At 42.9% G+C, this 22,240-nt stretch overlaps 2 protein-coding genes across 3 annotated transcripts in view; one reads left to right on the forward strand and one right to left on the reverse strand.

Annotated features, from left to right (window-relative positions):
* The window catches only part of cmss1 (cms1 ribosomal small subunit homolog), a 63,267-nt gene that overhangs the window by 6,083 nt on the left and 34,944 nt on the right, over nucleotides 1-22,240 (reverse strand). The window lies entirely within an intron of this gene.
* The window catches only part of LOC109870237 (filamin A-interacting protein 1-like), a 28,524-nt gene continuing 12,722 nt past the window's right edge, over nucleotides 6,439-22,240 (forward strand). Inside the window, exons 1-4 of the mRNA XM_020460647.2 lie at nucleotides 6,439-6,648; nucleotides 17,553-17,738; nucleotides 18,411-18,587; nucleotides 18,774-18,952. Of these exons, the coding sequence (XP_020316236.1) occupies nucleotides 17,580-17,738; nucleotides 18,411-18,587; nucleotides 18,774-18,952 (515 nt within the window). The 5' untranslated portion in view covers nucleotides 6,439-6,648; nucleotides 17,553-17,579. The remainder of the gene's footprint in view (nucleotides 6,649-17,552; nucleotides 17,739-18,410; nucleotides 18,588-18,773; nucleotides 18,953-22,240) is intronic.

Below are 22,240 nucleotides of genomic sequence, written 5' to 3' on the forward strand. Positions count from 1 at the left end.
AAAGATGAATGGACCAAAGTACAGAGAGATTCTTAATGAAAACCTTCATTCTTAGTGAAAACCTCCAGCGCGCTCAGGAACCGAGACTGGGGTGAAGGTTCACCTTCCAACAGGACAACGACCCGAAGCACACAGCCAAGACAACACAGGAGTGGCTTCGAGACAAGTCTCCAAATGTCCTTGAGTGGCCCAGCCAGAGCCCGGACTTGAACCCGATCGAACATCTCTGGAGGGACCTGAAAATAACTGTGCAGCAACGCTCCCCATCCAACCTGACAGTGATTGAGAGGATCTGAAGAGAGGAATGGGAGAAACTCCCCAAATACACGTGTGCCAGACTTGTAGAGTCATACCCAAGAAGACTCAAGGCTGTAATCGCTGCCAAAGGTGCTTCAACAAAGTACTGAGTAAAGGATCTGAATACTTATGTAAATGTGATATTTCAGTTTTTATACATTTGTAAACATTTCAAAAACCTGTTTTTTTCTTTGTCATAAGGTATTGATCAACACGAGTAGAGGTGTTTTCTAGACTGAATGTGTAGGCTGAATAGTTTATCAGTTGATATGTTTATAAGACTCCAACACCCGATTCCCCCTGTGTCTGCATCTGGGCCCTCTACAATACAGGTGACTGTGTGTCTGTATCTGGGCCCTTATAGACAGAGGCCATGTCCGAATATCCATACTATACATACTTAAACTGCATACTATTTACTCATTGTTGCATACCATTTAGTAAAAAGTATGCAGTACGCCATGGCAGCAACACAATAGGGGCTCCTGATCGGCTCAGTAGGTGGGGTGGGGCCGAGTGTGAATTTTTTTCCAAATTCAACAGACATGGCATTAATCAGCCTGATTATAGCTCATTTCCCATTATATTCATTTTTGTAAACTCTGAATAGAATAGGAATGGAGTTATAGGCCTATTCAGGCTGGTTATAGGCAGACAATCACATTCAACCTAATGGAGTTACAGGCCTACTCAGGTTGGTTATAGGCAAACTATCACATTCAACCTAATGGAGTTATAGGCCTACTCAGGCTGGTTATAGGCAAACTATCACATTAAACCTAATGGAGTTATAGGCAGACTATCACATTCAACCTAATGGAGTTCTAGGCCTACTCAGGCTGGTTATATGCAGACTATCACATTCAACCTAATGGAGTTCTAGGCCTATTCAGGCTGGTTATAGGCAGACTATCACATTCAACCTAATGGAGTTCTAGGCCTACTCAGGCTGGTTATAGACAGGCTATCACATTCAACCTAATGGAGTTATAGGCCTACTCGACTATCACATTAGACATATACCTTAGTAGCCCATATAGCCCCTCAATCCTATTTAAAAAGGACTGAAGACAGAAACAGAATTTGGTTCCATTTCAACATATTTAATAGTGAAACCAAGTGCTGTAACTTCAAATGTTCAAATCAAAACACTATTGTACAGAAGAACGTGGACAGCCGGGTGCATCACACATTCAGAACTGCTGGACAGCAACATAGTAAACCAAAGCACTGATCATTGGGAACGAGATCCGAATGACTGCTAAGGCTTAATCCATTCATTAAATAGGAAGCCACGCCTACAAAACTAAAACAATCCATATGTTCCAATCAAACGGCCTGATTAACATGACATCAACAACACAGCCACATCCTGAGTCCCCGGTGCCCACACATTCTGAAATCAAAAGATGATTTAGTATTTAGTTTAAAAGCTCTGACGAAGGCCAAGAGAACAATAAACCCTTTACAGTGAGAACAGACACACGCTTTGGGTAAACATTTTGTTGAAAGACTTTTGTTTTAAAGACGATGCAATACTCGTTATCATTTTAAGGAGAATACAATCTACTTTGCCTACATTTGAACAGCACTGCAGAAGCTTTGGGTACCTTCCCAATTAGGAAGACAGATTGTTTTGTTTGGTGGCTTGAATGGATTGTGGAAAAGTATGCATCGAAATCTACCAAATGAAGAGCTGAAACAACATCCTGGCTTTTAAACCATAATCGATTCTCAAAATGTCGCATAATATTAATATTAAACATTCTATTTTCGCCCACCGTGGCAAACCCTTCAACCTCAGGATGTGGCCTGTCCCAAAGGTCCCTCACAGTGTTCTACAGGAGCCCCATTAAGAACATATTGTCTGGCTGCATCACAGCCTGGTACACGTACTCCACCACCGTGGACCGCAAGGCACTACAGAGAGTGGTATGCTTAGCCGAACCAATCATTGGGTGCACACTGCCTGCCCTCCAGAACACCGACAGCACCAGGTGTCGCAGGAAGGCCAAGATCATCAGAGACCTCAGCAACCCGAGCCACGGCCTGTTCCCCCCGCTTCCATCACTAAGAAAAGGGCAGTACAAGAGCACCATGACAAAAACGGTTCCCTTTTTTTTGTATAATTCACATTTAACTGCATATCTGGTCCTTTAATGGTGCATCTAGTGATGGTTCTGTACTGCTGCTGCTCATGGCAAATAATAGATACGAATGATTTACTTCTGCCAGGTAAGCCTACTTTGCAGTTAACATTTAATTGAGAAAAAATATTTCAACCCACAAGACAGTTATCACATCAACTGGCTACACACGTAGTGACAGACAGGTTTAATATTGCTGGAAATGTATTAGCAGACATTGTGTTAGGATTGGCTTTTTAAGCCAATAGTGGTCAACCAGGGGTAGGTTCATGTAAACGTTGCATTGATTACATAGATGGGAGCTTGCGGTGTCTGATACTTGTGAGATTTGTTGACACTGTGACACTGTTTGATGGAACACTCAAGAGCATGAACCAACCATCCTGCAAAATTGCATGTGTTTTCAGAATTATTTGTCAAGCTCCTCATTGGTGAACTACGGTAGCTCACCAGCGACCTGTTGAAGACCTCTGATTTAGAGTAATGCAGTAGTATATATTTGGAGTAACACACTGATCTTTTTAGTACACTCACAGGACACTTTGCAGGATGGTTGGTTCATGCTCTGAGTGTCCAGCATAGCTGACAGTGACGTGCATTAGTCAGACATGCAGCTCAAAATACTACAATGACAAAGTGCACTGAACACACCGTCGACCAACTGTGGACCGACTGGAGAGAGTGTGAGTGAAGGTTAACCATTTTCTCCATATTGGTCACCCTGTTTTTTCCTCTCTGCCCCCATCTCGCCATCTTGATCGGTCCCTCTTTCTCCATCCATCACTTTTCAGTCAGTCCATCTGTCCAGGGGAGAGAGGGTAGTTTTTATTTTATTTAAGGCACTGGGGAGGGGGGGGGGGGGTCGGAGTTAGGGCTGTTGCTGAGACCGTATTACCACCACACCGGTCAAGAGTCACGAAAGTAGTCAAATTCCACATGACCGTTTAGTCACAGTAAACTCTGATGCTGCTGATATTCATTAGTAGCCCACCAAACATGTTAACTGCTTGTTCTCAGCACTCTATTGTCCCTCTAATCATTCTGACATCAATGCAAATGTAATCAAAAATCTAATCAAACACTTCATGAGAGCCCATGAGCTCATGTTGCGCAATATTTCTATAGGCTATGCAATTGCGCGAGAAGAGTCATGACCTCCACTAAAAAGAAGATCAGCTTTCTATAGGCATGGCCTACTATATTTATTTCTCAACTTTCCTAATACTAAAGGTCATTAATTATATGTACAACAGGAATAGAGTCTACCTGGCTGGCATGAAAATAACCACGAGGAAAAGCATCCTCTATTTGCTATTTCAATTCATAGATTAAATTTTTTCCAGCTGCCCTGGTTTTGATACAGGTGCATGATAACGGTCCATTCTAAATCCCCCAAAAATTCACCCATATATTATTTAGTATACAGTACCAGTCAAGTTTGGTCAAACCTACTCATTCAAGGGTTTTTCTTAATTTTTTAAAACTATTTTCTACATTGTAGAATAATAGTGAAGACATCAAAACTATGAAATAACACATATGGAATCACGTAGTAACCAAAAGAGTGTTAAATAAATAAAAAATATATAATATATTTGAGATTCTTCAAAGTAGCCACCCTTTGCCTTGACAGCTTTGCACATTCTTGGCATTCTCTCAACCAGCTTCACGAGGAATGTTTTACCAACAGTCTTGAAGGAGTTACACATATGCTGAGCACTTGTTGGCTGCTTTTCCTTCATTCTGCAGTCCATCTCATCCCAAACCATCTCAATTGGGTTGAGGTCAGGTGATTGTGGAGGCCTGGTCATCTGATGCAGCACTCCATCACTCTCCTTATTGGTCAAATAGCCCTTACACAGCCTGGAGGTGGGTTGGGTCATTATCCTGTTGAAAAACAAAGGATGGCGGGACTAAGCGCAAACCAGGTGAGATGGCATATCGCTGCAGAATGCTGTGGTAGCCATTGCTGGTTAAATGTGCCTTGGATTCTTAACAAATTACAGACCGTGTCACCAGCAAAGCACCCCAACATCACCACACCTCCTCCTCCATGCTTCACGGTGGGAACCACACATGCGGAAATTATCCGTTCACCTACTCTGAGCCTCACAAAGACACAGTGTTTGGAACCAAAAATCTCACATTTGGACCTGTCAGACCAAAAGACAGATTTCCACCTCTCTAATGTCAATTGCTTGTGTTTCTTGGCCCAAGCAAGTCTTCTTCTTATTGGTGTCCTTTAGTAGTGGTTTCTTTGCGACCATGAAGGCCTGATTCACGTAGTCGTGAATTTGAGATGTTGAGATGTGTATGTTACTTGAAGTCTGTGAAGCATTTATTTGGGCTGCAATCTAAGGTGCAGTTAACTCTAATGAACTAATCTTCTGCAGCAGAGGTAACTCTGGGTCTTCCATTCCTGTGGCAGTCCTCATGAGAGCCAGTTTCATCATAGTGCTTGATGGTTTTTGCGACTGCACTTGAAGAAACTTTCAACGTACTTGAAATTTTCCGGATTAACCGACCTTCATTTCTAAAAGTAATGATCACTGTGCTTATAATGTGCAGAAATAGACAACATTTTAAGCTAAATGTTCTGATCTGTCAGGTTTTTTTAATGTTAGTGGTTGTATTAATTTGGGATCTATCGCATCTCACAACTGTCCCAGACTATGTTTGAAATATTTATTTCTCGCACAGAATAGGTCGAACTTTGTACTATGGGGATAGTAGATTGACATAGGCTAGTGGTTTTGCTGTTTGATAGGCCTACTCATCTTGTTGGCTGACGAAAAGTAAATGTGGAGAGTTCTTCCAATACCTTCAATATGCACCTCGGAATTGGATAAGGACGCGCACAGTTGCGTCCACAATGTGTGGGTCTTCACTTGTAGCCTGTGAGAAAGACCTGATCACATGATGGAGCACAGAGCACTCAGGGAGAAAGACACAACGCCCACTGGCCACAAAAGGCATCGATTGTTAGGGTGCATTACGGCCACACTCTGTGAAACTCTAGACATTATCAAGTGCTTGTCAAATTGTGAATGAGAGACTATTGGAGTGTGTACAGCATGCTAAAAAACAAACAAAGCAGAGATCATGCCTTTCAAGCAACTTTTTTCAAATCAGTCGCATCACGCAGCCTTACAATGTACTAAATATCAAAACATATAGCCCAACGTTTGTAGAACAACAGAAGTTACATTAATAACTCTAAATTAAGCATATAGGAATAGCTATCTTTGTTAACTGCTCAACAAAGAATAGCCACATGTGCGCACTCCCTCAAATCGTTTGGAGAAAATATCCTTTATATTTTTTATTCAGCTTTGTTCAATTGTATTCTTCTTACCATAAAATAATGCCACAGAATGCTAAGCAAATCTTGTCTGCTAAATGAACTAGTGTAGCCCACAGCCATTTGGCATAGCCAGATCAGGACCCAACAAAAGGACAACTCAGAGTATTCTGTTCTGTTCTTCTGAAATAGACTACATTTTCTTCATAGTATGCTTCTTTAGACCGATCTAAAATAAATAATGGATTTATTGTGGAGGTGTAGGCTATATTACATGGATTTATTAGACTTTTTAAAATGTAGATGTTTCAACAGTTTGCATCAGTGTGTGGAAGCCAGGAGATGCTAAACGTGTTTATGTTAATTAACGACCAATTACCGTGAGACCGACAGTTATTTGCTTGACAATCACCGGCTGACAAAATTTCATGACTGCCACAGCCCTAGTCAAAGCAGGAAAGAGGGTCTGGGTGTGGGTGTGTGTGTGTGTGTGTGTGCGTGCGGGGCCAACTCATTTCCGCATGGTAGGTCTGATCCTATCCACTCCTCCCTGGCCCCACCCCTTCACTCTATCCTTCTTTACAGACATCTGTCAGGGCAATCGCTCCCTCTCTCCATCCGTCCACCCTCCCCATCCCGTCTTTAAGGACCAAACTACACACTCTCCGTCTCACACACACACACATCCCCCTCTCTTTCCTTCTATCTGGACATCTTTGAGGAAATGTGAGGACACAAGAGAGAGAAAAGAGAATAAAGGGGAAGACAAAACGCAGACCAGAAGAGCGCATAAGAAGGGGGGAAAGGTGGGGGATCACTTTATTGGATGACAGTGAAGGAGAAGGAGTACCAGACGGAGTAGCACAGCCAAGGCCTCACCTGTCTGGTCCATCAGTCCTGCAGGTACGTCGGCCTGTCTATTAACTGGTCTGGTGTTAACCCAGGATGACAGACAAAGTCAGACCAGTTAAATGGTCTGTCTGAACACTGGCTTTGTAGACAGAGTTGCTCTCATAGAAATAGAACCTCCTCTGGGCCGGTCTGCGGTTGCCCTGGGCCGGTCTGCGGTTGCCCTGGGCCGGTCTGCGGTTGCCCTGGGCCGGTCTGCGGTTGCCCTGGGCCGGTTTGCGGTTGCCCTGGGCCGGTTTGCAGTTGCGGTTGTTTTATTCTCAGTTCTAAAATTTGTGATTGTCTGCTTCTTAAGTTTGACTGCCTTCATACTCTTAACACAGTCGATGTGTGAGGATCCGAGTGTGTGAAACTGAAGTTATGCCCTTTCTTCTGTCTGGTGCTGGGAAACACTCACCAAACACCAGTCCCTGGTTGACTTTGAATAACCCAGACTATGTGTGTGCCAAGGGAATGTAGAATAAACAATGAACCGAGAACTGTAACGGCGGGGGTCTAAAAACAGGAAAGGCATATATATGTGTGTGTGTGTGTGTGTGTGTGTGTGTGTGTGTGTGTGTGGGGGGGGGATGGGCATTTGAAATCATTTCTCTATTTCTATTTTTTATTTTTTTCACCTTTATTTAACCAGGCAAGTCAGTTAAGAACAAATTCTTATTTTCAATGTGGGTTAACTGCCTGTTCAGGGGCAGAACAACAGATTTGTACCTTGTCAGCTCGGGGGTTTGAACTTGCAACCTTCCGGTTACTAGTCCAACACTCTAACCACTAGGCTACCCTGCCGCCCCTGTAAATAACATGTCATTTTTTCAGATATATGGATAGTTTGACATGGAAGGGAGAGAGTAGCCATACAGACTCACGTTAGTTAGATAACTTGTGGCATCTACAGGTTTGTCTATCATTCCAGCTGGTAGTGCCTGCCTTGACAGCATCAAATCAATGTTAAAAAAGCTAGTTAAGATAGCCAGCTAGCTAGTTTGCCATCTAGGCAAAAATGGTTACTGATTGTTCAATGCACTTCCCATCCTAGTCTACAACAAGTCCATTTAGATGAAACAGCCTGCCTGATGGTTTCTCATTGTAGCTCATGTAACTCATTTTAATTCCATCTTGCTTTGATTAAAGATCTCCCGTGTTGCTGGCTACACATGGGGCCACTGACTAGACAGGGCATGTCAAAACTACATTCAAAAATGTTGTTTTATTGAATTTCCAAATGTCATGTGTGTACCAATGTCGCATAGATTTAATTTATTTAGACAATGCTTTTTCATTGTTAAAATAGGACTATGAATATTTGTTATTTTTTTTAATGAATACTCTTGCAAGTATTTGAATACTAATGTCCGTTCAAATATTTCGACTTTGAATAACTGTGACCATCTCTAGTAGAGGTCGACCGAGTATGATTTTTCAACGCCGATACCGATTATTGGAGGACCAAAAAAGCTGATACCGATTCAAATTGGACGATTTTTTAAAAATTTATTTGTAAAAAGGACAATTACAACAACACTGAATGAACACTTATTTTAACTTAATATAACACATCAATAAAATCTATTTAGCCTCAAGGTAAATAATGAAACATGTTCAATTTAGTTTAAATAATGCAAAAACAAAGTGTTGGAGAAGAAAGTAAAAGTGCAATGTGTGCTATGTAAGAAAGCTAACGTTTCAGTTCCTTGCTCAGAACATGAGAACATATGAAAGCTGGTGGTTCCTTTTAACATGAGTCTTCAATATTCCCAGGTAAGAAGTTAAATAAAAAGGTCCCAAAAAATTTGGGGGCATATTGGCGCCCAAAAATACCAATTTCCGATTGTTCTGAAAACTTGAAATTGGCCCTAATTAAATCGGCCATTCCGATTAATCGGTCAACCTCTAATCTCTAGGTGTGTGTGCATGTTTTAAATGTGTACCTGTGTGAATGTTTGTGTGTAGTATGGTCAGTAGGGGAACTGAGGGCCTCGGTACAAGGGATACATTTCTCCCCCATGGAACAGTGGAGAGATCAAATTTCCCTCCAGAATACCTGGAGGTGACTCTAGGAAAAGAGCTCTATTAATACAACATTCTAACGCTAGAGCACACTATGCTAATGCTAGCACAAAAACCCCTTAGAGCAACTGGACTGATTTAAAGCCACTAGCGAGGATGCTATCAATGATCAAATACATGCATTACATACTATAGCTACACAACTACTGTAGCCTAGTATGTAAATATGCTAATAAAAATACATAACAGCTCACAGAAAGACCAACATTTCCATAAAAAGCAAACATGTTTCTTCAGAGGATTGCTTCAGAGGCCTTTTATGCCCCGCCAAGGGAGAAACAAGCTAGGGGAAACACTGCTAGGCTGTGTGTATGTATGCCTGTCTGTGTTCTGTTCTTGTCAAAAAGTACCGACGGGCATTGGGCACATTAAATCCCTCATTTACACAGAGTGACGTGTGAACAGTAAAAATACCCCCAATGATGCATCACACAGAGGTCGCTCCTAAAAGTCACTGCCATTTTGGGACCAACCTGGGCCCATCCCGCCACACACACACTTCTAGGCCAGTCCTACCAAACACACACAGGTCGTCCAGGCTGGAAAGGTGAAAGGTCAGAGGGGGGTGATAATTGGCATCCTTCTCTACCATGTCATGTTGCTTATTGGGACATCCCAAAATGACACGGGCTTAGTGCCCTAAACACCCTCATTAGAGACACAGAGTTAGAGAGCCTATTTTACACCCAGGACCACATTCTGACCCCAACAACACCAGAGACAGAGACCAGAGACAGAGAGAGGCGAATAGAGGAGAGAGAGGGAGGTGGTATGAGAAAGAGAATGGAGAGCAGAGAGTTGGTGGACAGGGAAAAATGAGACACACAGCCCAAGTTCCTTCCAGACCATATCCTACAGAGTTGAGGGGTAGGGAAAATGACCCACAGCATTTACATTTGAGTCATTTAGCAGACACTCATCCAGAGACGTACAGTAGTGAGTGCATCCATTTTCTTACTTTTTTCATCCTGGTACCCAGTGGGAGCCCTGGCGTTGCAACAGCCATGCAGCCACACGGGACCACATTAATGCCCTCATTTCCTAACCCCCCGATCCTCTCTGGTCAGACCAGATGGTTATAGGCTGTTCTGGTCACAGATAAGGCTAACAGGTAAATGAGTTCACAGGAGGGAGAGACAGGGATCAATGGAGATGCCTGGTTTAAATGGGAATCAATAATGTTAATTGGTTTTTGAGATGATCAATAGATTGAGGCAGAAATCAGCTGAAACCAGGCAGGCACCATGTTGTTCACTGGGCACTGTTTGTAAAGTCATGATCAAATCACGGACTGGTTTTGAGTACTGTATAAAAACTAGGTGGGCTCTTGAAAATACACACACACCAAAAACACGTGCACACACACCAAAAACACGTGCACACACACCCAAAAAACGTGCACACACACCCAAAAAACGTGCACACACACCAAAAAAACGTGCACGCACACCAAAACAACGTGCACGCACACCAAAAAAACGTGCACGCACTCAGCGTGATTATCCCTGCGGGGCAGATAGTGATTAAGAGCTTTACTCAGGGCACTTAGGCCTAACAGGGCTAACTATTAGTCTGATTAAAGATACCACTCAGGCCTGCAGGATATCAACCGCTGTGTGCTTGTGCGTGTGCAATTTCAACACGATTAATCTCACTTGAGATGGTATATGCTTAACTTTAACATCCATTAGTAGTGGACGAGGTGAGTAACCTCCTAATACAATATAAATCACCCTAAGCACCTGCAAAAGAGGTGTATGAAGCCTAACTCATCAACACAATTCCTTTTAAAGCATATTTCCGTCTTCCACTCTCCTGGCTAGACTACAAGTACACAGCTGCCAGGTAAACTGGGTTTGTTTCCTAATGCTACAGTACCACTGAGCACTATGATATCCCAGGCCCATTTCTCATCATGTTCACTTTGACCTTTCAGGTCAGCAAAATCACGTTTCCGTGTTTCAGAAATTCTAGATTACTTTTTTAATCAATTTGAAGTGGTTAAAAATCTATACTTCATCCCAGGTCAAGTAGAAATGCAGTCCAGAGAATATATTGATGACGTTGAGGCCTGTTCTTTCTTCCTCCTTTAGACACTATTGAACATCCGTTATTGTTAAATCAATAGTGAATTTAGCGCCCTACAGGCAATGTAAACAACCCTTTTAAGTGTCAGTGAGAGATGTCCGAGATTGAGGAAACGTGTTTGGAGAGATTCTCTGCTCATGAGGTCAAGAGACATTTTCCTCCCCATTTGAAAAAGGGTAAACCATTTGACTATTTTTATGTAGTTTAAGGGTATAAATCTAATGTTAAATGGAATGTTAGGAAGTGACAAGTTCAGGAAAGGGGATAGGCACAGGTTGTAGACAGTGAAATGGATCAACCACTAGCCTACAGTCTATTTAGTACAATGGATGATAAGAGTTCCCTCATCACGAGTGTCATCCCAGCAGAACAGGCTAAATGCTGCCCCCTATTGGATTGACCAACACATCAGCTTTCACATGAGACGGATGGTAATGAACTGGAGCAAGCCTTTTAATTCAGGCAAGTGTCAAAACATCCCAATGATTTAAAAATGAATAAAAAAATATACACGGGGTACCAGTACTGCATATCGACTGATGGTATTTAGTGTATATAGTTATTGGTACTCAGAGGCTGCTGCCTACATACAGGCTTGAAATCACTTGCCACTTTAATGAATGGATCACTAGTCACTTTAATAATGCCACTTTAATAATGTTTACATATCTTGCATTACTCATCTCGTATGTATTTACTGTATTTTATACCATCTATTGCATCTTGCCTATGCTGCTCTGTCATTGGTCATCCATATATTTATATGTATATATTCTTATTCCATCCCTTTAGATTGGTTTGTATTAGGTAGCTGTTGTGAAATTGTTAGATTACTTGTTAGATATTACTGCATTGTCAGAACTAGAAGCACAAGCATTTTGCTACACTAGCATTAACATCTGCTAACCAAATGTGATTTGATTTATTCCTAACGTTATTATTTTTCTATCGTTTCTCATTTTTGTCTCTCTGCATTGTTGGGAAGGGCCCGTCAGTCAGCATTTTACTGTTCGTCTACTACACCTGTTGATTACAAATCAGTTGACAAACACATTTGATCTGATTTACTTCTATTTTCTTAGTAAGACAGTAAGGCAGTTATACAACACATACTTTAGTGCACAAAGTGTGTGTGTGTGTGTAGCGTCATTTGGTTCTCTTGCCCCCTCTCGTGATGTAACATCCAGGATAGTTAGCCTTGGGGTTATTCACAACACAGGGGTACAGAATCATATAATCATTGACCTGTGATGTCAGAGCGGTTACATGTGATATCCATGTGTCTATGAGGGCCAAAGCACATCTCTGAGCGCTCGCTTTCCCCCTGACAGATAGTGTGTAATGTTTAATATCACTCCAGCCTGTCTCTATCAATCATCTCTGTAGCACTCTGATGCAATGCCAGAATAATCTACAATCTGATGGCTATGGATGGACGGCAAGTGTGTGTGAATGTGCAAACCTGACTACCTTGCAAGCATACTGTATCCATCCATCACACACACACGTGGACTTTCACATGGTTCCCCTATCCAGAGATTGTACTAAGCTCTCTTGACAGAAAGTCAGTCTTTATCTTGCAGCAGAGGACACACCCCATTTTATATCCTCAGTCCAGAATGTAAACGACATGTCATTACATCACAATGACCTTCAAATTGACTCTGCTTTTCCATGTTAGTGTTGTGGTTGACAGGCCTATATCCTGTATTTCTACAGTCTGAAAGAGTGGGTTTTAGGTCTGTTTAAAGCCAAGAGACTACACCCAGCCAAGAAAATAACCACTCAAATTGTAAAAATATATTACCCACTGAGAGGGCAGTTCTGCCAAAATAAGAACAATAAATAACGCACATTAAGCTGATGGGAAGTTTGGTATGCATCAGTCATGAGAGTATGTGAGTGTAGCACTAGCCATGCATGTGTGAAACAGAGGCCAGTAGTTGGAATGCTCCAAGACAAGAAACAGAGAGACAAACCCCACAAAGAAAGAACTGTTTCATAAACGGTAAAAAGCCTATAGAACGTCTAACCATTCTAGCAGTATGAGACTAGTAAAACCTACACAGCAAATCTGTTGTGCAAGGCGACTCATCGCAATGCCAGCAATTTAGTTCATTCCCATGAATTGTGATTGTTCTCTCATACTGTTTCTAAAAGGTAGTTCCCAACATTCACCATAGACAATTCCTGGACTGTACCCAATAGATCCATTTCCTCCTCACTTTTCCTTCATGCACACTGATCTGAAAGAATTGGAATGCTGCGGGGGATATGGTGGAGTAGACCTATCAGTGGCCATGAAGGGAGGGGGACGAGGATGGCCAAGTGAAATATTGAACTTTCTGACAGCAGTTCAAAAACAAACGCCTCAGAAGACTGAGAGGAAGAGGATGTTTAAAAAAGAATTATCTGGTGGGCGTGTCATTAGATGCAAACAGCATACACCGGTGCAAACCCACTGTTTAATGTTAAATATTTGGAAAAACTGTATTGCTCATGACTTGTTCCTCTGGTCCAATTCCATGAAGAGGATATTGTAAAACTTCATATCTTTGAAAACTGCCTCACCCCCGAGATTCCATAAAACCTTACTTCTCTGGGGGCCGCTGAATAGTAACTTGTCGGCTAACATGAGTGAACATAGCTTCAGTAATTCATGCATTGAAGTCAAGGCAAAGACGCAACCAGAGACTCCCCTGCATCCTATTGATTAACCACATTAATAGGCATTAACAGCTCTTCAACACATGACTTCATAAAAGGTCAACAGGATTCAGCTAATTCATGTGCTGTGTTTTTCCATCAGAGCTGAGCTTTACGGCTTTGATCTCCGTGGTAAATGGTTGGCTGTCTGAAACGTAACTCGGACTCATGTCACTAATAGAAGTGTTTTACGATCAGTAGAAAACCTTAAGATAAGTTGTGATGTAATCTATATTGTGCTAGGTCTATGGCACAGAAACGTTGCCTAAATAATTGTACAGCAACTTATTTGAAGTTGATTCAAACAATGTCATGTAAACAAGTCATGCAGGATGAAAGTTTCCTAATCTGCATGACTGCAGCAAATGTTTACTAAACAAGAAAGAATGATGGAATTGTTGGGAGAGCCATTATTTTCCCTTCGTTGTGTTGGTTGTGGGTAAGCGAGCTCCTTGAACAAAGACTGTTGGGTTCTAGAAATCCTGCTCCTGGAACCAATAATGTTGTTGGGTCCTACAACTGCAGCTGGAACCAAGACTGTTGGGTTTTAGAACTCCTGCTCCTGGAACCAAAGGAGTTGTTGGGTTCCAGAAATCAAATGTGTTGTTGGGTTCTAGAACTTCTTCTCCAAACAGGTGATCTACTGCACACTGTTCCAATATGTCTGACACGTTTACTAGCTCTCTATAAAAGCAGAAAACTGAGACACCAAGAGAGAAATAAAAAGAGAGAAGTGAAGGACTCTCCTGCTGAGAAAGAGGTAACAGACATTTTCTAACAGATGAGAGGTTAGGGGAAGGTGATGACAGCCTTGTTCCATTTTTAGAGGAGCTGAGCAGAAAACTGACAGAGGGAACCTGTCAGGGAACTCGTCCATCCTCCCTCGACAGTGACCACAGTAGGGCATAATCTTGACCATGACAGCTACAAGTAGCCACCTATCCCCCAACGTGTACGCCAGGGCATAATCCTGACCATCTACCAGTATCTACTCGAGGATCGATAACACTCTTCCATTTAACTCTAAGGTTGTCTGAATGTTTGCACATTCAGTTTGTTTTTTAACTCATGCACCAGCATGGTAGGACTGAGGTAGCAGAGGTATAACTTATCACAATAAGTCTTACAACCGGGCACGCAGTCACCTACACGTCAGCTTTTATAAAACACTGATTTAAGGAAAGTTGATGTGTGCCATCTTAACCCTGGCACGATAGGAGCGGGACAGAACCTGAACCTGAACCCAAGCCTCCCATAACAGGTGGTATTAAATCAGTGTATTGGGAGGGAATTGGTAGTGACAGGCTGGACAAGCCAGGCCTTCTCTCAGCCTTTTATTAATGGTTTATTAAACATGTACTAGACCTTTCCATGGTTAATTAGTTTAAATGGTTACATAACAGGGTTCAGAACGTCAGTGAATAAATGTGCATTCATAGACTGAAGTCATGTTTATATTAATCAAGCTTTAAGATGGTATTTAAGATGGCAGGCGAGTGGTGAAAGTGTGTGTGTTTCACCATGTACAATATTAGAGTTATTTAAGGGTTGAGTGCTGAAAGGGTGTGTACCCGTGACCATGTTTTAATGATTTTGGATCCCGGGGCAGCCTGTAGAAGGGGAAGACCGGGTCGACGCGGGCAGCTCTCCATGGTTAAGAAAATAAACCAAGGAACCAATGGGCATGTGGCGCTGCCATTCTGTCTGCCAGGGGAAAGCCCTCAACTGGGTCCGTGAAGAACACAGACACTGGACATGTATTGGGCTGAACTTACACTTAGGCGTTTGTTGTGTATGAGCAAATGAGTCTGCATTTGTCTAGAGATTAAGCGTATAGGCTAGGCTATAAGCCGGAGTGCATATCTGTGAGTGTGTGTGCGTGCGTGCAGAACTCAGCTGTGTCTCTGTTCATTAGGCACAGGGAACACAGAAGTGCACGTGTAATGGAAAGCAGGATGGACAAGAGACATGAACTAGTCCACGTGAAACACAGACCAGGCCAGCAGATAGAACATCATTTCTATTAACATACCCTGTTAAAATATTCAGCTCAAAAACCCCACACACACACACACACACACACACATCTACTGACAATGTAGGCCTGTGTATGTGACTGTTGCTTGTGCAGACCTCAGCCTGGTTTGTGTTTCCTCCTAGATGGTACCTGTTCACTCAGCCCATTCCCTTGGTAACAGAGATGGAGTGTGTGTAGAGCTGTGACGGTCATGGAATTACAGGTGTCGGTGTATCTCGTACAACGCTGTGTACTACTCCCTTCACAGAACAGCGCAATAGTTACCCCCAGGGCCCCACGTTTCACCCCCCCCCCCTCCCCCCCAGGGGAACTATAGTTACCCCCGGGGCCCCACGTTTCACCCCCCCCCCCCAGGGGAACTATAGTTACCCCCAGGGCCCCACGTTTCGCCCCACCCCTCCAATGAACTGAATTGACCTTCAAAAGTGTATTTTTTCAGCGGATTTGCTGATCAAAAGATGTAGACAGTTTAATAGACAGTTTAATAGACAGTTTAATAGACAGACTAAGTTAGAAAAACAATACCATATAATCAATAGTTAACCCTCCCGCTATGGGTAAAGGATACCTACAAAAAAATAACATTGATAAAACGTTGTATTACATGTATTTTTTGTATCAATGGTTTTGACCGTTTTTTTCCATTCTCATGCCGGTCTCCATCCAAAACCGTCAATGCCATGGTTTTCCAATTACCGTCACAGCCCTGTGTGTGTGTGTGTGCGCTGTGTACTGGCATTTGCGGCTGTGAGTCCTAGGTTGGAAGTACTTGCTGTTAGAATGGGACCTCATTAAAGGCTTACTTTATCATTCCTTCCATCCCAGTAAACGAGTAGAGCGAGGGAGGCCAGAGGAAATGAAGGCCAGATATCTCCATCTGTCTTAGTAGTCGATAAGGAGAGGATAACAACTTAGACAGACAGCTCTGACACACACACACACACACACACACACAATTGGATTTGTCACGACTTGTTTTTGCTGTACTTTTTTACATTGTAATTATTTGTGTACTCGTTTGACATTTTACTGCATTGTTATGAGCTAGTAACATTGGCATTATGCTGCACCTGCTAGAACATCTGCTAAACTGTATATGCACCAATAAACTGATTTGACAAATCACAATCAGACGCGCGCACACAGACACACACACACACACACACACACACAAAACCCCCTTTAATAATCTGTCTACTTTGGCTTCCTCTTTCAAACGACCTTATTGGACTGTTTTGATGACAGCATCCAGCCGTAGCCTACATTCCTACTCCCCCATTCTTGTGTTGTTAGGACATCAGACTAATCTTTCACTGCAGTGTAACTCTGGAAACTCTTGTCCTGTTAATAGTGTATTTGTGTACGTGCGTTAGCGTGTGTTACCAGGCCTAACTGTGTGCATGCGTGTGTGTTCTGTGTATGAGCTCACCTACTGGCTCGTGATGTGCGTGACCCTTAAATTCTAAACATAGAATGCTTTGGCTGGGTATTAGGATGATTCTCTCAGATGCTTTAATGTTACTCCTTCTAAATGAGTATGTACAGACATACTGTTGGGCCTACTTGATTAAAAGGATATTCTGCGGTTGGACCAGCATTGTTGGCCGTTGTTGTAACCTGTTGAGAACACACACACACACACAGTTCATATGGTCTGTAATTAAGCCCTTGGTCAAGCAGACAGCCATTCCCCCCAGTCAATTATGTGCTAACAGAGAAACTATAGATGGCCTGAGAAACATAAGCATGCTTGCCTATCTTTTAAGCCCTGGGCGGCTGGTTATGACTACGTACCTCACTGTTTACATCAGCTGTAATAAAAAGTCATTAAAGCTGTAACTGATACACACAGGCACTAGTTCATTCAAACAAGGCCTACTTGAGTGCACAGCTTCAAATGAAACCTCTGTCCCTGTCACTGCAATAACCTCCCTTTACTCTCTCCCTCTCACACTTCCTCTCCATGTCCCTAAATCTCTCACTACCCCTCTCTCCCTCCCAGGTGCGTCCCCATAGCAACAGCTCTAACATGGCTGCCCGGAACGGCTATGGTTCACAGAACACCGTGGCCCACCTAGACCCTCTCAAGGGCACTGTCCTGAGGGACAGCATGGGAGGAGAGAGGGGGAAAGACCTGTCCAGGGATGACCTTGTGTTCCTCCTCAGTATAATGGAGGGAGAGCTGCAGGTGAGGACAGACCAGTCCTAGTGTATCTGGACCTAGGTTTATAGAAGTGGAGTTAACCTATTAGCCTGATCCAGTCATGACCACTGCGCTCTGTAAGCTCACCAGATCAGGATGGTCGTACGAGGCTATAGCTCAGACTTGGCCATGTTCAAAACCACAATTTGGTCAAATCCGTATAAGTAAAAATGTACATTGTTTCCACTAGATACAACAGCCGCAAGGTAAAAATTGGCTATGGTGTACAAATTAGCTTTTTGGTCTTAATTTAAGGTTAGGGTTAGGAATAAGGTTAGCAGTGTGGTTAATGTTAGGTTTCAAACCCCATTTTAATAAGAGAAAATGTAGAAATAGGCAAGGTTTATGATTTTGTGGCTGTGGTAACCGTCATACATCACGCATTGACGTCATCACTGGGACATTTGTTCTAAACTTTGAGCGCAGCTGTGCGTGAGCTGTAGAGACAGAATGATTCCGACTCTCTAACAGAGGAGCCTATTGTGAGTGTCTAAAACCATGGGTAAAACACTTCTAGACATGCCTCACAGAGCATGACAAACACAGCCTACACCACAGCTGTATAGGACAGATTTTCTCCTTCTGTTGGGAGTCCAATCTCTTCATCTCTTTCATTCTTCATCCCTCCATTTTTATTATATCTATCCATCTCACCAGGCAAGAGATGAGTTGATCACGGTCCTGAAAGCAGAGAAAATGGATCTGGCTCTGCTGGAGGCCCAGTATGGCTTTGTCACCACAGGAGAGGTGCTTCGAGCCCTGCAGAGAGACTCACTCCAGGACCAGGCTTCTGAGGCCCAACAGCAGGATGTCTATGAGAAACCCATGGCTGAGGTAACAGGCTATAAACCCTCTTTCTATTAAAGCCATCAGTCAAACTTAGGAGTGTGTATGCTTTGAGCCATGGGTTTGCAGTAGAGATAGCGAATGATAAACCAACCAACAGTTTCAAACGACACAATGAGAACCACAGTGTTTTAAGTTTAGCCCAGTCTTCATGTCCGTCTCGCTCCGAGTTAGCTGGACCGGTTGGTGGAGACGGGGAACCAGAGCTACAGGCGGATGCTGGAGCAGCTGCTGCAGGTGGAGCGTTCCCATAGTGGCGCCCTCTGTAGGCTGGAGGAGCAGGACCAGCAGCACCGCGCCTTCATGCAGCGCAGCGACGACCTCACCTGCTTACTGGAGCAGGACCGTGAGAGGTCAGTGACACTGACCGACCGCTCAATATTAAGTCAAAACACCTCAAAACAAGACATGGTATCATGAGCAAGTTCAAACGAGCCACTTAGGATTCCCCACATGGCATCTTGTCATTTGTTGCTAGCTATCTGGCCATCCAGAGTCACTACACACTGCCTTCTGACCCTTTGAAGTGCATGCATCGTTTTCCTGACGTTGTCGTCAGCTAACCAGTCTATAATTTCTCTACTTGATCTCTTCGAAGAGCTCATTCTAGGTGTAGGACAGGCAAGAGGACAGGGGTTGTGTTAATGCAGAATTATGCCTTTTTCACACATAAAAAAATATCTTGCTGCGTTTTGTAAACACAGCTCTAAAATGCTTATTGTAATTTCTGCTCGGCATCTAACTAATTTTGTGCTTGTCGCACTTCTCTGCTCAAAGAAAAACTTAATGAATGGTTATTCTACCAACAGACAGCTCTCTGACTGAGCTGTACACTTTTCTCTGGTAAAATGCTATATTAACTTCAAGCTAAACATTAGGAAGAATGTAACCTGCTACATTTCCTATGATAAACATTATAAATATGACCATGCCAAGTTTTCGGAAAAAATAAGTAGTTTTTTCGTTCAGCTTGTTCACTTGTGGCTGCTAGCCAAATAGTGTTGCACTTCTATGATCATCTGATGAAAATTAAGCTTTGTCTTCCTGATGTGTTGCACTAATGTATTTTCTGTGAATGAAAACTAGTTGCATGCCCCTGATCACTCTATTGAATAAAAAAACGTTCAATATGAATATAGGTGAAACTGTCTAAATGCAGATTTGCGCTTTGAAAATCTGAACTATAACTTGACCCCTGAGGTATAAAGGGCGTATCTCTCTCTCCCTCATATGCAGGTGTACTGAGAACATTCTAAAAGAGTGAGATCACACACTCTTCTTTATTTATTTTTAAATGTTACCCCCTTTTCTCCCCAATTTCGTGGTATCCAATTGTTTTTAGTAGTATCTTGTCTCATCACTACAACTCCCGTACGTGCTCGGGAGAGAAAAAGGTCAAAAGCCATGCATCCTCCGAAACACATCCCAATCAAGCCGCACTGCTTCTTAACACAGCGCGCATCCAACCCGGAAGCCAGTCGCACCAATGTTTTGGAGGAAACACTGTGCAACTGGCAACCTGGTTAGCATGCACTGCGCCCGGACCACCACAGGAGACGCTAGTGCGCGATGAGACAAGGATATCCCTCCCTTACCTGGACGACGCTAGGCCAATTGTGCGTCGCCCAATGGACCCCACGGTCGCGGCCGGCTGCGACAGAGCCTGGGTTCGAACCCAGAGTCTCTCGTGGAACAGCTAGCACTGCGATGCGGTGCCCTAGACCACTGCGCCACCCGGGAGGCCCCACACAGGCACTTCTAAGCCTCACAATGCTTAAATGCAATCTGTCATGTTTATCTTTGATATTAGACACTCCTTCAATCAGACCATCTTTACTGCATTACTTATCCTCTCGGCTTCTCTCCCTTTCTAAAAATAAACAGGCTACTCCCTGGAGCTTGACAGAGAGAAGGTTGGACATCGGGTCTGTGGCACTCTCAAACTTTACAGCAAGAGACAAATGTCTACACAAGAGACTACGCATGGTTGTTAGTGCTGGAGGTGGAAAAGTAAATACTGGAAGTAGGAGATGACACTGAGCAGGGAACGTATCTCAAATTTAATCTGCCCTTCATCTCTCTTGCTCTCTATAATCATCACTCAATCCCATCTTCTGCGTAATTAACACACTGATCTTAAGTCTCTCCCTCTCATAATATTCAGTGCCTCAGTGAGGAATGTCTCCCACTCATCTCCTCTTAAATCTCTCTTCCTCATTCTCTCAAGTCATCCACTCGGGGGTTCAAAGACATCCACTTAATATCGGTCCCCCCTTCCCCCCCTCTTTCCCCATCCTCTGGAAAATGAAAGAGATGAAGGATGATGTAATCTCAGCGCGTTATAGCATGATCTAGTGTTGGGCGGGATCCAGATGTTCATACCGTTTCTGTACCATACCGGGGTATCCTGAGGCCCCCCCCCCCCCCGGTAGTTTCTGTACCATACCGGGGTATCCTGAGCCCGCCCCCCCCGGTAGTTTCTGTACCATACCGGGGTATCCTGAGGCCCCCCCACTGGTAGTTTCTGTACCATACCGGGGTATCCTGAGGCCCCCCCCACTGGTAGTTTCTGTACCATACCGGGGTATCCTGAGGCCCCCCCCACTGGTAGTTTCTGTACCATACCGGGGTATCCTTTTAAATGTGGCGCACGAGACACCCGTGGAGTGAGGAGAGGAGAAAACAGACTGACTTTTTGTATAAGAAAAAAGTGAGGAGAGGGGAAACCAACTTAATTAGGACTGTAAGCAATAGCCTAGCTGTTAAATGTGCCTGGCTTTAGAAATCATCCACATATACAGTACCAGTCAAAAGTTTGGACACCTAATCATTCCAGGTTTTTATTTATTTTTTACTATTTTCTACATTGTAGAATAATAGTGAAGACATCAAAACGATGAAATAACACATATGGAATCATGTAGTAACCAAAAGTGTTAAACAAATCAAAACATTTTTAAAAAGTAGCCACCCTTTGCCTTGACAGCTTTGCACACTTTGCATTCTCTCAACCAGCCTCATGAGGTAGTCACCTGGAATGCATTTCAATTAACAGGTGTGCCTTGTTAAAAGTTGATTTGTGGAATTTCTTTCCTTCTTCATCGTCATAAGTAGGTTTAGTATAGTAGACTTGTATAGCCACAATCGAGCTACACAGTAGGACTAAGAGCACATCCTGTTTAGCCGTCGTAATACCGTAACTTACTTAGGCCTATATTTCAAAATATGAGTCACTCATGCTTTGAAATGCAATAAAGCATTTTAGTTTTAAAATGAAACAATCCTTGAACAATTAGCCTAAATAATAAATAAAACTGCAACATGTCAGCAATTGCATTCCCAAATAAAACGTTTATTTTGTTAGAACACCCACTTTAGTGTTGTTTACATTGTTCCAAACAGTCAGAATTGTGTTTTTATATTGTAATTTAACAGCACCTATTATGTAGTGTTTCCTCCTAAAACCATCCTCCTTTTTCTGGATCTCCGTTAGTTTCCACAACTAAGTCAAATGTCTTCCACACATCAGACTTCCCCTTTCCCTCCTGAGCAACCAGTTTTTTTCACATCCTTCATATCTATTATGCTGTCACATATTATGGTGTTGGAGTTTGTTTATAACCAATTTATTGATGTGATTA

The sequence above is a fragment of the Oncorhynchus kisutch genome, linkage group LG2 (genome assembly GCF_002021735.2).
Source record: "Oncorhynchus kisutch isolate 150728-3 linkage group LG2, Okis_V2, whole genome shotgun sequence".
NCBI lineage: Eukaryota > Metazoa > Chordata > Actinopteri > Salmoniformes > Salmonidae > Oncorhynchus > Oncorhynchus kisutch.